The sequence below is a fragment of the Petaurus breviceps genome, unplaced genomic scaffold, assembly GCF_028583685.1.
Source record: "Petaurus breviceps papuanus isolate PSGF00001 unplaced genomic scaffold, PetGlider_PUasm1.0 229, whole genome shotgun sequence".
In the NCBI taxonomy this organism is placed as follows: Eukaryota; Metazoa; Chordata; class Mammalia; order Diprotodontia; family Petauridae; genus Petaurus; species Petaurus breviceps.
In genome coordinates, this window is record NW_027185903.1 from 20,805,627 (window position 1) to 20,819,475 (window position 13,849).

A 13,849-nucleotide genomic window follows, 5' to 3' on the forward strand; every position below is an offset into this window, starting at 1 on the left:
ACTACTACAATTTAATCAGTCAGGGATTGTATATTATTTAGATTAGTATGTAAATGGATTTATTTTAAAATAATTTAAATCAAGACCTTTTAAAAAAGCTCATAGATCATATCTGAAGGTTGGTTGATGATCTGGATAAAAGTTTTATAATTTCATCACTACACAACTGTTTCAAACCCTTATCTTTACTATCAGGGGATATGAGATGGTTCATAGAAATGCTTAGTAGGGGGTGAAGGGGTGTATGTGAAGCTCCCTCAAAGAAGGAACTGATAACAACTAGGTGTGGTGGTTCAGGTGGATAAGTAAAGTATAAAAATATTGAAGTGATAAAAAGAATGTCATGAAATAAAGGAATTTTTTAAAAAATCCATATTAAATACCAATCAAACTTTTCTTGGAGTGAGACCTTCAGACTCCAAAGAATCTTATCAAAGGAATGGTGAATGGAGAGTGCTCTCTAATCAAGTATTATTTTTTCCATCTTGTGCAAGTGCTTTTCAGGCTTCAAAGTACTTTCTACTCTCTAAGAGGCAGGAGAAAGACTGTTTTCACCTCATTTTTCAGAGAAGGAAATTAGAAAAGGTACGTGATTCATTTCAGTCAATTCTGGATCTACAATCCACATTTCCTTACTTCTCTCATTTCACTTAAAAAAGAGAGACACATATGTGTTCTCTCTCCTATGTGATTAATCCTCTGGTTAACCATCAGTCCTAACTATTTTGAGCTTAATTCTTTAGACCTCACATCATAGGGGAAAACCTGACACTTCCAGGAGGGGCAGTCTTGACAAGCCAGTAGATATATTCCAATTAGATCGGTTAAGACTTTTTTTAGCTACCATCTCTGGGTGGCTACTTTGTCACTGAAAAAGAGTGAACAGCAGGGTATAACTACAGCTTGATAGGATTTGGGGAATTAGTACTAGAAGGGACCTTGGAGATTATCCCAACTAACCTTTACATTTTATCAATGAGGAAATCGAGGTCCAGAGTCACTTGCCTATGGTCACACGAAGAATAACAAGGTAGCCCACACTCTCTCTTATCTTCAGTCTCTCCCAGTCTATTGGTTGCTTCCTTACTAGCTACAAACCCACCCATGTCTTCCCCATCCTCAAAAACCCTTCCTTGATCTGTCCAATCACTAGCTATCACCCTCTCTCCTCCCTTTCACAGCTGAACTCCTTGAGAATGCTGATCAATGGCCTCCATTTTCTCTCTTCTCACTCTTTTTCTTAACTCTTTCTTAAGTCTTTTTTTTTTTTTTTTGGTTTATTTGGAGGGGGAAGGCAGGGCAATTGCAGTTAGGTGACTTGCCCAAGGTCACACAGCTAGTAATTGTTAAGTGTCTGAGGCCAGATTTGAACCCAGGTCCTCCTGACTCTAGGGCCAGTGCTCTATTCACTGTGCCACCTGGCTGCCCTTCTTACTTAAGTCTTAACTCTCTTACTTCCTGGTTTCCAAAATCATTATTCCACTGAAACTGCTTTCTCCTAAAGTATCACCAAACCTAATGGCCTTTTTATCAGACCTCATCCTTTCTGACCTCTCTGCAGCCTCTGACACTGCTGACTGCCCTCTTCTCCTCGATATTCTCTTCTCTCTAAATTTTGACGATACCAAAATCTCCTGGTTCACCTGCTGTCTAACTTCTCCTTCTAGGTTTCTTTTGCTGAATCTTCATCTAGGTCATGCCAGCTTTCTAGAGTTACCCCCCAAAACTCTGTCCTGATATCTCTTCTCTTTCCCTCTCTGCTGAGGATGCTTAGATCTACTTGTCAACCATAACCTCTCTCCTGGCTCCAGTCTTGCATCTCCAACTGTCAGACATTTTGAACTGGATATCCTATAGTCATTAGAAATTCAACCTGTCTTAAAGGGAACTTGGTATCTTTCCCTCTAAGTTCTCTCCTCTTTCTAATTTTCCTGTTCCTGACATGAGCACCACCATCTTCCCAGTCACCTAGGCTGACAAACCAGGCATAAACCTCCACTTCTCAGTATTTTTCACCCTGTAGTGGCAACCACACTGGCATACCCAGGATGGCTGCTAGCACAGGTTCTTAGATCTGCTTTACTAGGAAAGATAATTGTTTAGGGGGTCAGAAATCTTTTTAAAATTACATTTACTAGTTCAGGGGAAAAGTCAGTACCCTGAACTTCAGAGAAAAAACAAATAGAGAAAATACAAGCAGAGAAATAAAGACCAACAGACAGGTTTCTAACTGCCTGAATAAACTATAAACTTTACATACATGCCTGGATCAAAAGAGCCTTTATATCTGAGTAGGTGGGGAGCTGTGAACATAGGGCCACTCAGAATCTCAACCAGGGAATCACAAGATCCTTCTCATAAGCAAGTCCCCAAAGGAAAATACCAATTCAGAGTATGTATACAGTTCTCAGAGCCAGATGGCATCACAACCCTCCTGACTCAGTGCTTAATTAGAAATTAGCAAAAGGTGTGAAAGCCTTCCTACAAGCAAGCCTCCCCTAAGCAAGCTTCCCTTAATGGGCTCCACGTGAGGCCTATTAATGGGCAGGGAAGATCTTATATCCCATTAATATTACACACCCTCACCCCATTACTAATCAGTTGCCAAGTCCTACTGTTCTTCCTTTTGTGATATTCCTTTAACTGACCCCTTTCCTTTGACACTGCTGCTACTCCCATACAGGCCCCTATTATTTCATGTCTGAACTACTGTTTGCTCTCCCTACCTCAAATCTCTATCCCATCAGTTCATGATTCACTCAACTGTCAAAACAATCTCCCTAAAGCTCATGAGTAACCTCATTATTCCTCATTCAATAAATTCCAATGACTCCCTATCACCGCCATGATCAAATAAAAAAATTCTCCATCTGGCTTTTAAAACCTTTCATAATGTGAAGGAAGGCCCCTTTCTACTTTCTGAGTTTTCTAACAACTTACTTCTATCCACATATTCTACAAACTGACCTCACTGCAGCTACTTGCAAAAGACACCCCCTCCCCTGACCATGGGGATTTTCACCATCTCTCCTCGATACTTGGAACTCTCTCCCTCCTCAGCTCCGTCCCCTGGCTTCCTCCAAGTCTCACCTAAAGCCTCATTTTCTGTAAGAAGCTTTTCCTGGACCCATCTTTCCTCTGAGATTACATCTAATGTGTCCTGTATTTATCTTTTATTATATATATTTATATATATTTATTGTTGTCAGGTTGTCTCCTCCATCAGGTTGTGAACTCCACAAAGGTAAGGGATGTTTTTATCTTTCTTTGTATCCCCAGTGCTTAGCACGGTGTCTGGCACATAGTAGGGGCTTAGTAGTATTTAGTGACTTTTAAGTTTTGCAAAGCATTTTATACCTCCATCTATTATTTAAATTTGTTATAGCAATAACAGTAATAATACTTATTGAATGTTAGTATTTCTCTATCCATTATCACATTAATTGTGTTGATATGTATATTTATGTGTAGACTATTTTTTTTTCTGGCTTGATTTTTTTGGAGGGAAATTGGGGTTAAGTAACTTGCCCAAGGTTACACGGCTAGTTTTTGTGTGTGGGTGTTAAGTGTCTGAGGCCCAAACCGAACTCCGGTCCTCCTGACTCTGGGGCTGGCACTTTACTCACTGTGCCACCTAGCTGACCAATGTGTAGATTCTTAATAAATGTTTGTTTTGATCAGCAATATGAACTCAGGTCTTATATTTCCAGATCTGGCACTTCTCCTACTATACCACACACACAGAGTTTGTGGCATATATATGTGTGTGTGTATGTATATATATATGTACATATATACATACACACATACATATATACATATAAGTACATATATGCTTTTTCAGGGCTAGGAATAAAACAATGAGAACAAAACTTTTTTTATGCAATATCAGATCAGAGCTCTAGAGCATGAAGTGACCTCACCGGTACTTTAGTCCATCCTTCACTCCCCCATTTTGTGGAGAAGGAAAATGAGGCTTCATGAGAGTAAGTGTATTATCCAGAATCACCCAGTAAATGTCAGAGATGAAATCTGGACCCAGATCATCTGACTCCGAAGCCATAACTCTTTCCATTGTAGCCATGCTCCCCTTCATGATATTATCCTTCAAGTGTCCAGCATTAAACTGTTCTTTTTTTCCTTCTGCTCCATACTACCAGTACCATACTACCATTAGACAACCATATTATCATGAGACTAGTTTATCTGTCTCATAAATCATTTTTGGATAATTGATCTTGGCCACAAACACTTCAATTACTTTCATTTCAATTCAAAGCAATAAATGTTTATTAAACATCTATTATGAATTAGGTTTTGTGCCAAATCTTAGAGAGGTATAAAGATAAGTAAAATCTATTCTTTGTAGACAGGGGGCATAAATGCATTTAATTCAAAAACTTCATTTGTTGGCAAATCACTGCAAGAAATCTGAGGGACAGATCACTTCTGGTTGAGGGAGATCATAGTAGACTTCAGGGGAGAGATAGCACCTGAGCTAGACTTTAAAGGCTATAGTTTGGTATTTCTGCTATCCAATTTCATATATGCCATTCCCTCTTTTCCTAAATATCATGGAGGTTCAGGGACTTTGCTTGGGTCAAAACAAAATGCACTCAGTGAGTAAATCCTGAAGGGCCGTGTGCCCATGGGTTATTTTAGTCTTCAGGTAGTTTTCCACAAGAATAGATAAAGGCCAAAGGTACACAGAGAAGTGAATAATATTTATGAGAATAACAACAACTCACATTTCTATCCTGCTTTAAGGTTTACAAAGCAACTACTTTCACAACAAACCTATGAAGTAAGTGGCAATGTCCTACTCTGCCCATTAGTTACAAATCATAGGAATTTTCTTGGCCTGAACGATGAAGGCTCCAGAATGATCCTGGAACTAAGTAATCCAACCCAATAAGATTCAAATTCAAACAACTAAGTATTTAAATGCCTACTCCATGTAATATAATGTGACAGGTGCTGGGTATACAAAGAGAAAACTAATGGATCTTGCCCTGAAGGAACTTTAGTTCTACAGAAGAACCAAACAGGAAATTGACCAAGCTTGTTTAGCTTAAGGGGAGGAAGGTGGGGAGGAAGAAGCAGAGGGAATGTGGGTACTCCCTTGACTAATTCTTCTTCCCTAATCTATTAATCCAGCCTAGGACATACCCCTGTTGTGGTGGGTGGTCTTATTCCTTTCCTTGGTTGGGCATAACCACACAAAAAATATAAGTAAGGGAAAAAGACAATCTAGATTGCTTCCTCACTAAATCTTTGTGATTTTTGTGACCAACTTTATCTTCAACAAATTCAGCATATGTTTATTTAGTGCCCACTATCTACAGAGCCCACAACCATGAAAAATAGAATTGACAGTCTAGTAAGAGATGAGACATGTACACAGAATGCTACAAAGAAGTTAGAAAACTATGAAGTTCATGGGAGGGTCAAAAGGAGTGGTCTGGGAAACTGAGTAAAGAAAGGTCATTTCCAAATGGCTGAAACACTAAGAATCTGAATCAACCCATAGCCATAGTTGGAAAGGTAAACTGTACTAGAAGTAGCAACCACAAGACTAAAACAAAAGGTAGCCTATTTAGATTATTAACAATTTTATAATACTTTCTATAAGAACACATTTCTGCCAATTCTGAGTTGTTATTTTTTTTTATAAGAATCTTGGTTTTGTTTATAATCTATCTGAAACTTGACTACATCAAACCTTATGGCTTCTAATCTCTTATTTTATAACAAAAGTGCTCTTCTGAAGGAAATATGATTCAGCCCTGACCTTAAAGAAATGAAGACTCACCTTTGCTCAGCCTTTTTGCAATTCCTGAACCAAGGCCCTTAAACCAATCATTCCTACTCTACACAAGGATCTGGAACACACAGTTTCATATTTTTAATGAATACAACCTATGAATTAATTTTACAAGATCACATGTTTAAAAAAAACAATTCAATCTAACTCAATAGTATTTGGATAATTTCAGAGTAAAGAGAATGAGAAATGTTTCTTTAAAAATAAATCAGTGGGCTGGTGGTAGGATGGGGAGAAAAGAGTTTTCAGAAGTCATTCTAAGGATTTTCAGAGCTAAAGGTCTTGAAAAGTACTGTGGGATTATTAAATAAATTTATAGAGAGAATCCTATTGCTTAAATCTCTTGAACAATTTTTTATTTGCCTTGTAATGAAGATCTCCACTTATTTTTAACTATACAAAGTACCCTTGTATACCTTGTATTTGTATACATGCATATACAGTTGGTTCTGTCAGGGTGAAATGCAGCAGCAGCAGGAATCTCATATAACTGTAGGAATAATTTTCAAAAGTACCTGTAGAAATTGCTAAAAGGAAAAAAGCCACATAAAATTCTGTAATTACCCATGACCTTCTATGTTAGGATTTCCATGAAGTCACTTGGGGAACCAGTTTCTATAAAATGTTTGCTATTATTTATAATAGCTTAAAATTGTCCTCTTTATTCAGGCTCTTAATGTATTCATACTAGAAATTAATAATATTTCCCCAGACTTCCTTTTCTTTACTTTTAGTACAATTGTATTGCTCCTTGTATTTTCAATTCTCTATGAAATATGCTGGGGTAACCATGAACTTCTCTTTTTGCTTTCAACTGTAGAACTTATAATTAACAGGATTCTTCTAATGAAATATCTATGTTAGAGACTGAAAATGGTTTACCAACTTGTTTCACTATTTTAATGTTACAGTCATTTTACATTTAAAATAACTTTTTTTCCAATTAAAATTAAACTGAAAGTGAGATTTAGCTATTTCTAAATAATATGGGCAAAAATATTAATAAAGACATTAGTATCGCCAATTATTTTGCACATTTGTAAACAGAAGTTTGCAGCATTACAAAGGCCAGTCCTAAAATTTTATGGAAAAGTGGAGAAGTACTGAACTTAACATTATTGAATGTCCCACAACAAGCTTTAAATGGATCTCTGCTAAAGTTTTGGTGGAAGAGCTAAATTGTAGGGCTTTAGAGACAAACTGCTTCTGAAAACTAGAGATGATTATACATGGAAAATGGTATTTTTCTGCACATTAAAGAAATGGTATTTAATTTTCTTGGCAAAGGTACAATCTTCCCTCTTTTCCCAGATTTACACATCTCTAACTGAGAATTGTGGAATATGAATCCCAAGCTTCCATTCCTGAATTGGTCAATGAGTTGTCAGGGAGATAGGGTGGTGACTACAATGTGTATAGTCCCCTCAATTGCAAGGGGATCACAAAAATCCATATTTGTATCTACAGAGAAATAAACCTGTTTTCTGTAGACAGAGTAGATGTTAAGCATTACTGACTCTCCATAGTAGCTTTAAGTCATCACATATTTTCTCATTTAATAAACTGATTCAAATCAACAAGTAAGACAACAACAAGCATTTATTCAATGTTTACCAAGTACCAAGCACTGTGCTAAATGCTGGAAACACACATACAAGCAGAAAGACAGTCCTTGCCTTCAAGGAGCTTACATTCTAATGGGAGAGGAGAACATATAAAAGGAAGTTGTAAAAGGGTTAGAAGGGTGATAGAAAAAGACTAGAGTGTCGACGGTAGAGCCTGGAAAGGAATGAAGATATGGCTGCTCTGCATGCTCTCTTAAAATGTAGAATTGGGGAGATACCAACTAATTAGAGGAAGATGTCACAGGGGCAGAGTATCCTTTTAGTGTGAGAAATCCAGGACTGGAATGAACTTCCAGGGTGAGGAGGTTTCTGTGAAACTATAGTTAAGCCACCCAAAATGCAAATAATGCACCCAATGAATTATTTTTGAACTTTGAATTTGCTCACATAATTTGAATTTGCACTGTACATTTCCACTGGGCTAGAATCAATGGCTATATTTCACATAATTATAACTTCAAATAGTGTAAATTCAAGTATATGTCACCACTTCACAGAGTCACATTCATACTTCACTATTTTTAGTCTTATAAGGATATAGTCTAAGATATACTTGCTGTTGTTTTTAATTTAAGAGACTGGGAATCACTGTGCATCTCAGTTTTCTCATAAATAATGAGGATGAAAGGAGATAATGTACATATGAAAGTTAACTCCACTGTACAATATTTATTGACTCTACTTCTAATCATACTCCCCTTTCCTCCTCCTTCTCTTATTCCTTCTCCTCCTCTGTCTTACAACCACAGATCATTAACTACCTTATATATTTACTAACTGGGGATTAAAACCATTTTTGCTCTTTGGTATTGTTGGAAATTACTTATGGCGTATTGAATTACTAAGAAAAAAATGTTTAAAATATGGTGGCAGCTATAATCAAACCAGTTAATTATTTAAGTATTTATAAAAATATTCAAATGTCCTTAACAAATACCACAGTTCATATGCCACCAACTTTTCATGGGTATAAATGATTAATTATTTAATAATTCATTTTACTCATCTCTCTTGAGTGACTGCTATATTCAACTACTTATGGGGAATATTAATAAGAATAACATATCTAATACTTTACATGTGCAAGCTCTTTCACACACATTTCTTTCATTTATTGTCACAACTCCCTGAGGTGTTTTACAGAGGAGGAAAATGAGGCTCTGAGAATATTAAGTGACTCTCCCAGGTGCAATATTTCCTTTTGTCAGCCCTGTGAATATACAGAGTACCTAGTTAGGAAACTTCCTCTACCAAAATAGATTGTCATCCACTATACAACTGACAATCCTAAAGATTTGTCTTGGGCGCCAAGAATAACTTGCCCAATGTCACACAGTTAATGGTTAAATGAAAGACTTGAAGACACATCATCCTTACGCTGAGGTCAGTTCTCAGTCTCCCACACCACATTTCCTCACCAAGAATTGGTAGCTATTTCTAGACATTAGAGTCCTCCTTAAAATGTGATGGCTCCAACTATACCCATCCTCCAAATGTGATGTAAACAGGGCAGCAGAGCAGTAAGACTACCCATGGTGCTGTTACAGTTTATCTATGGAAGTATCATCTAAAGCAGAGCGGATATCCCATCCCAAAGAAGCGATGCGCTAAACCAGTCCCAGCAGAAGCAGTATTAACGCAGACTGAAGCAACAAGTACAAGAACCGACATTCATATAAAGCTGTAAAATTCATAACGTTGTGAAGCCCAGTTAAACATGTATATAAATGACTATATGAGTAATATCTATATAATATACATTAACAAACATATCACATGTGTATGCGTGCAAATATGCACATATATACACATGCCACACATCTGTATTTATGTAGATCTAATATATTAAAACTTATTTGCACACTGTCCTTGGGGGTAGGACCATGTTTTTACCTTTCCTTGTATCCTCAGTGCTAGCATAATGCCTGGCACATGGGAAGCATTTAATAAATGTTTGTTGATTAAATGACTGACTGACACCTATCTGGTCCATATGAAGCATGTAGGATGATCATGAGATGAAGAAGCTAAAGAAGTAACAGAACCTATAAATAGCAAGCAACTATTTACCAAGATGTGCCATACCTTAGATACACTCATTGTCAAAACACTGTTTTCAGCATCTGCAGGACGTCTATTAAGGTGGAGAGTGTAAATCATCCCAGTTACCATAAAGATGTTCATAGGAGGTGTGTGTATTCATGTCCATGTGAACAAAAGCAGTAGTGGTATTCAAATAGTGAGCATCATGCACATAGTAGGTATTCAATGAATATTTGTTGAACAGAATTAAGTTGAAAATCTTTATAGAAATTCTAATGATGGAAATATACATATATATAGATATATGTGTGCATGCACATACAATGGATACTGCATGAAAGTGTTTTATAAACCAAAAAGCATTACGTACATTTCAGAAATTATCATTATCATTATTTTATTGTTGTCATCTTATTACTGATCTGACAAATTCCTACTAAAGAAAGTTGTTGGGGTTTTTTGTCATTATTAATGTATTCATTCCTATGTAACATTTTGTCTTGTATGAAATATAGGCCAGATCTGATGAGCCTAACATGAAGAAATGGAATAAAATGAAATATAAAAACATAGAGACAAAGAGATGATAATCAGATAAAAAAATATGGCAACCAGACATTCATATCAGCTATGAACATTTGTTGCTGTCCCCAGTACCATGATTCGTCCTCCAAATCTATCCCTGACAACATTCCATAAGGCAGTGGACAGAACATTAAAGCGGGAGCCAGAATTCATGTAACTCTGAACCAGTTACAATACTTTTCTAAAGTTCAGTTTCCGTGTCTGTAAAATAAAGACAATTATTTCTGCCCTGCCTCTCTCTCAGTGCTCCTGCCAAGATAAAATTAATTTCTGTATGTGAAAGCCCTTGAACACCATAAAATTTTATATAGATGTAAGCAATCATTATTATTATTTGTTTTCCTCTCCTAGTAAAGTGCTTTAATTATTCAAATAAAAAACACTCAAAATTTGTTTTTGCACTGGTACACTAAATGTAATAAACAGATCTGACTTCAAGATGGAAAACAGCTAGGTAATGTGGTAAAAAGGACAGGACACTGGCACAGCAATCACATTTGATACCAGTCTTGAAAAAGAAATCCTGAACCTGAAACTACCATGGTGCCTGAGCTTCTGCTGTGTACCCGAAAAAAAAAAAGTTGCAGAGCAACTGGGAAATGACAAAAAGGAAAAACTGAAGAGAAATGAAGACACACAGCACAAAACAGAGTGAATACTTAAAACTGAAATGTACCATTCAAAATCCATGGTCAACTCATACTTACTGACTATTTGTAAAAGAGTAAGCAGAGATGGGGCAGCTAGGTGGCACAAGGGATAGAGTGCTGGGCCTGGAATCAGGAAGAATCATCTCCCTGAGGGTCTGAATGACCTCAGATACTTACTAGCTGTGTGACCCTGTCCAGGTTACTTAATTTTTTCTTGGTTTCCTCATCTGTCAAATGAGCTGGAGAAGGAAATGGCAAACCACTCCAGTATCTCTACCAAGAAAACCCCACATGAGGTCATGAGGAGTCAGACAGGACTAAAATCACAGAACAACAACAAGAACCAAAGTATAGACTCCTCAGTCTTTGCAGTGCGGTAGATTAGGATGGTCAGTCTGTATTGGATACTTCAGGAAGCTCATAACCTCATGCATACTCTGGAAGAATCTGAACATTAATTCTGGTTTGTTCCTAATTTAGATGTTATATATATGTCAGCATCATTGAACCATTCCATGGCACTCTACTGAGATGTTACTAAATTCCATCTGAATTTTGGCATGATAGCAAACAGACTTTCATATTTTATAGGATTTAATTTTAAGGTAATAAAGAGGCACTGTTGCATTGTAGAGATGGTCTTGAAGCCTAGATCCTGAAATCACATTCATCCTTGGACATGCACAGGCTTTGTGACCCAGGGTAAGTCACTTAACCTCTCAGTGCTCTAGGGCTCTTTAAGACTCACAGTTGCAAAGTAGGTGTCAGCCCACATTGGTGGAGGGAATTTTCTCACCTGGGATATGGCTAGACCAATGAAATTATGAGTCCATTTCTATCCGTTTTCTTAATATTAAAAAATCCATACACTATTTGGATATGGCTTCCAGGGATGTAACTTGATATAATCATTTTTAAAATACAATTTTATGTATTAGTGATTTTCAATCTGAAGACGTCCCTGGGTGACCTCTACTGAAGACTTTCTCCCATAGAAAGCAAGGGGAATGGTGCTGGAAAGAAGTAGGCATGCATAGTATAAAAAATATGAATTGGGATGAGGGCTGAAAGGTCAGAAATAGTTACCAAACTAAAAATAAATTCATATATTACATGTAGGTGGTACTTAATCTGTCTTGGTTGGATTGAAATGAGCATCACTAGGTTTTAAATTGTGGTTTCTCTAGTAGTGATTCTAGAAATTGAACTTGAGATGATTAGGAATAAGAAAAAAAATAGTTTCCCAGGAAAACCAAAACATTACAAACCTTAGTTATCAGATTGTATGTCATAGCACATCTGAATTTCAATATACATTCAAAAAAAACAGTTTTACCAAGCTCCTAGGCCACAGAGTCAGTAAAGAATGCTTATCTCAAGTCTTTTCAGTGATCTGACAAATGAAGGCAATGCTGTATAGGACATGGCACTGGGGCTTTTCAAATGATGCTGCTCTCTAAAGAGGCAATTACAGTGAGAGAGACTGTCTATTCAAAGTGATAAGTAAGTTTACATCTTTTCAAAATATAAAAGAAAATGACCACATGACAAAACAACACAACTAGAAACAGAAGGAGCTAAACAAGCATTTTTCTTAAAGAAAGAGGTTTGCATTTAAAACTTTTATCAGCTAGTGATCTTTCTTGAGAAAAATGCATATTATCTGATAAAATTGTCAGTGTGACAATGTGGTGCCCCAGCCAATTCATAAACAAAAATACTCAATACAAGTCCAAAGAGTTCGTTATTTTTCATTCTCTTGAGAATGTTCTCAAGTACAAGATGATATTAATTACCCACATTGACGTACTTGTTTATTTTTCCCCCTGAGGAAAGTATTCAGTGGGTATAAATGGCAAAGACTGATCATATGATATTTTGTCCCCAGTTTTGGCAAAAATTTCATTCTAACCATTGACAATGTTCTCATGTCATTTACTCTAAAAGATCCCTCCCCGTACTTACATATCACTGGCAATGGAGGAATTCCTCGACATGGACTTTGGAGAGAGGTCATAGTCACTGTCTGACCGATACAGAAAGGACTCCCGGCGTTGGCTGTGGACAAAATTAGCCTGGAGAATTAGCCCTGATCCTGGGCTTGTCATGGGATCCAAGGGACTCCGTCCCGAAGATGTGCCATTGTCCACGTCGAAACTGGAACAGAAGGAGAAATATTTACATTGCTACATGCATTTGGAAAACAGTAATCTTACTAGCAAAAAGAAGTCACGTCAAAAATCATCAATGGGAAAACTTACAGCTGATTTATGTGTTCAGAGAATCAATAACAGGGGTCTTGACAACACTGAAAATGTGTTGTACTTCAGTAACACTCAAGAAAAAAAACCATTATTGACTTTTTTCTTCTTGTTCTCCTAAGCTTCTGGAAAAATTACTTTCCCCTAAAAATCACAAGTCACAAGGCATAATGCAGACCCAAAGATGTCAAATACACAGCCTGGACTGTAAAGTGGCCACAATCAGATTAAAATGTAATTGGGAAATATTTAACAAAAAAGTAAAAATACAATAGAGCATAATGTTAAAATGTGGTTTTCTAAGTCAATATATGGCCTGGAGAAATCCTTCTGAAGAGTTTATTTGCCCCCATTTTCATTTGATTTTGATACTACTGGCAAAGATCTTTAGCAACTTCAAGAAAAGAGGAACCACTGTACAAAGAATATTATTACCTAACAATCCTAGCAGACAGAGAAGACACACTTGGTGTTTTATTCTTTTAAAAGAAAAATATCAAAGTTTCAACTGAATTCATTTCATCAGAAATATTTGTTGAATACTTCTATATACTACAGAATATACAAAGGAATTATAAGACATTGATCCTGTCCTCAAAGAGTTTACATTATTTAGTTCTGATACCCATAAAATGTCTTTCCCAACTCACCCAAATAGACTGACCTAAAATCAAAACATAGCTAACCTACTTTCAGAAAATTATAGTAATGGGAAAGGCAGGGTGGGGAGGGGGGGGGAGAAGAATAAGGCATAGTGCAGTATTTTGTGCTAATTAGCTGAATGAATGGGAAAACATTTATTAATTCTTACTATATGCCAAGAGCTGTGCCAAGTACTTGGTATAGAAATAGGGAAATGAG

The 13,849-nt window shown here is 36.7% G+C and overlaps 1 protein-coding gene across 12 annotated transcripts in view; it reads right to left on the reverse strand.

Moving 5' to 3' along the window:
- The window catches only part of PDE4D (phosphodiesterase 4D), a 1,918,796-nt gene that overhangs the window by 255,916 nt on the left and 1,649,031 nt on the right, over positions 1-13,849 (reverse strand). For all 12 annotated transcript variants that reach the window (XM_069096357.1, XM_069096351.1, XM_069096355.1 and 9 more), the window contains one exon: positions 12,693-12,884. In XM_069096357.1, the coding sequence (XP_068952458.1) occupies positions 12,693-12,884 (192 nt within the window). The remainder of the gene's footprint in view (positions 1-12,692; positions 12,885-13,849) is intronic.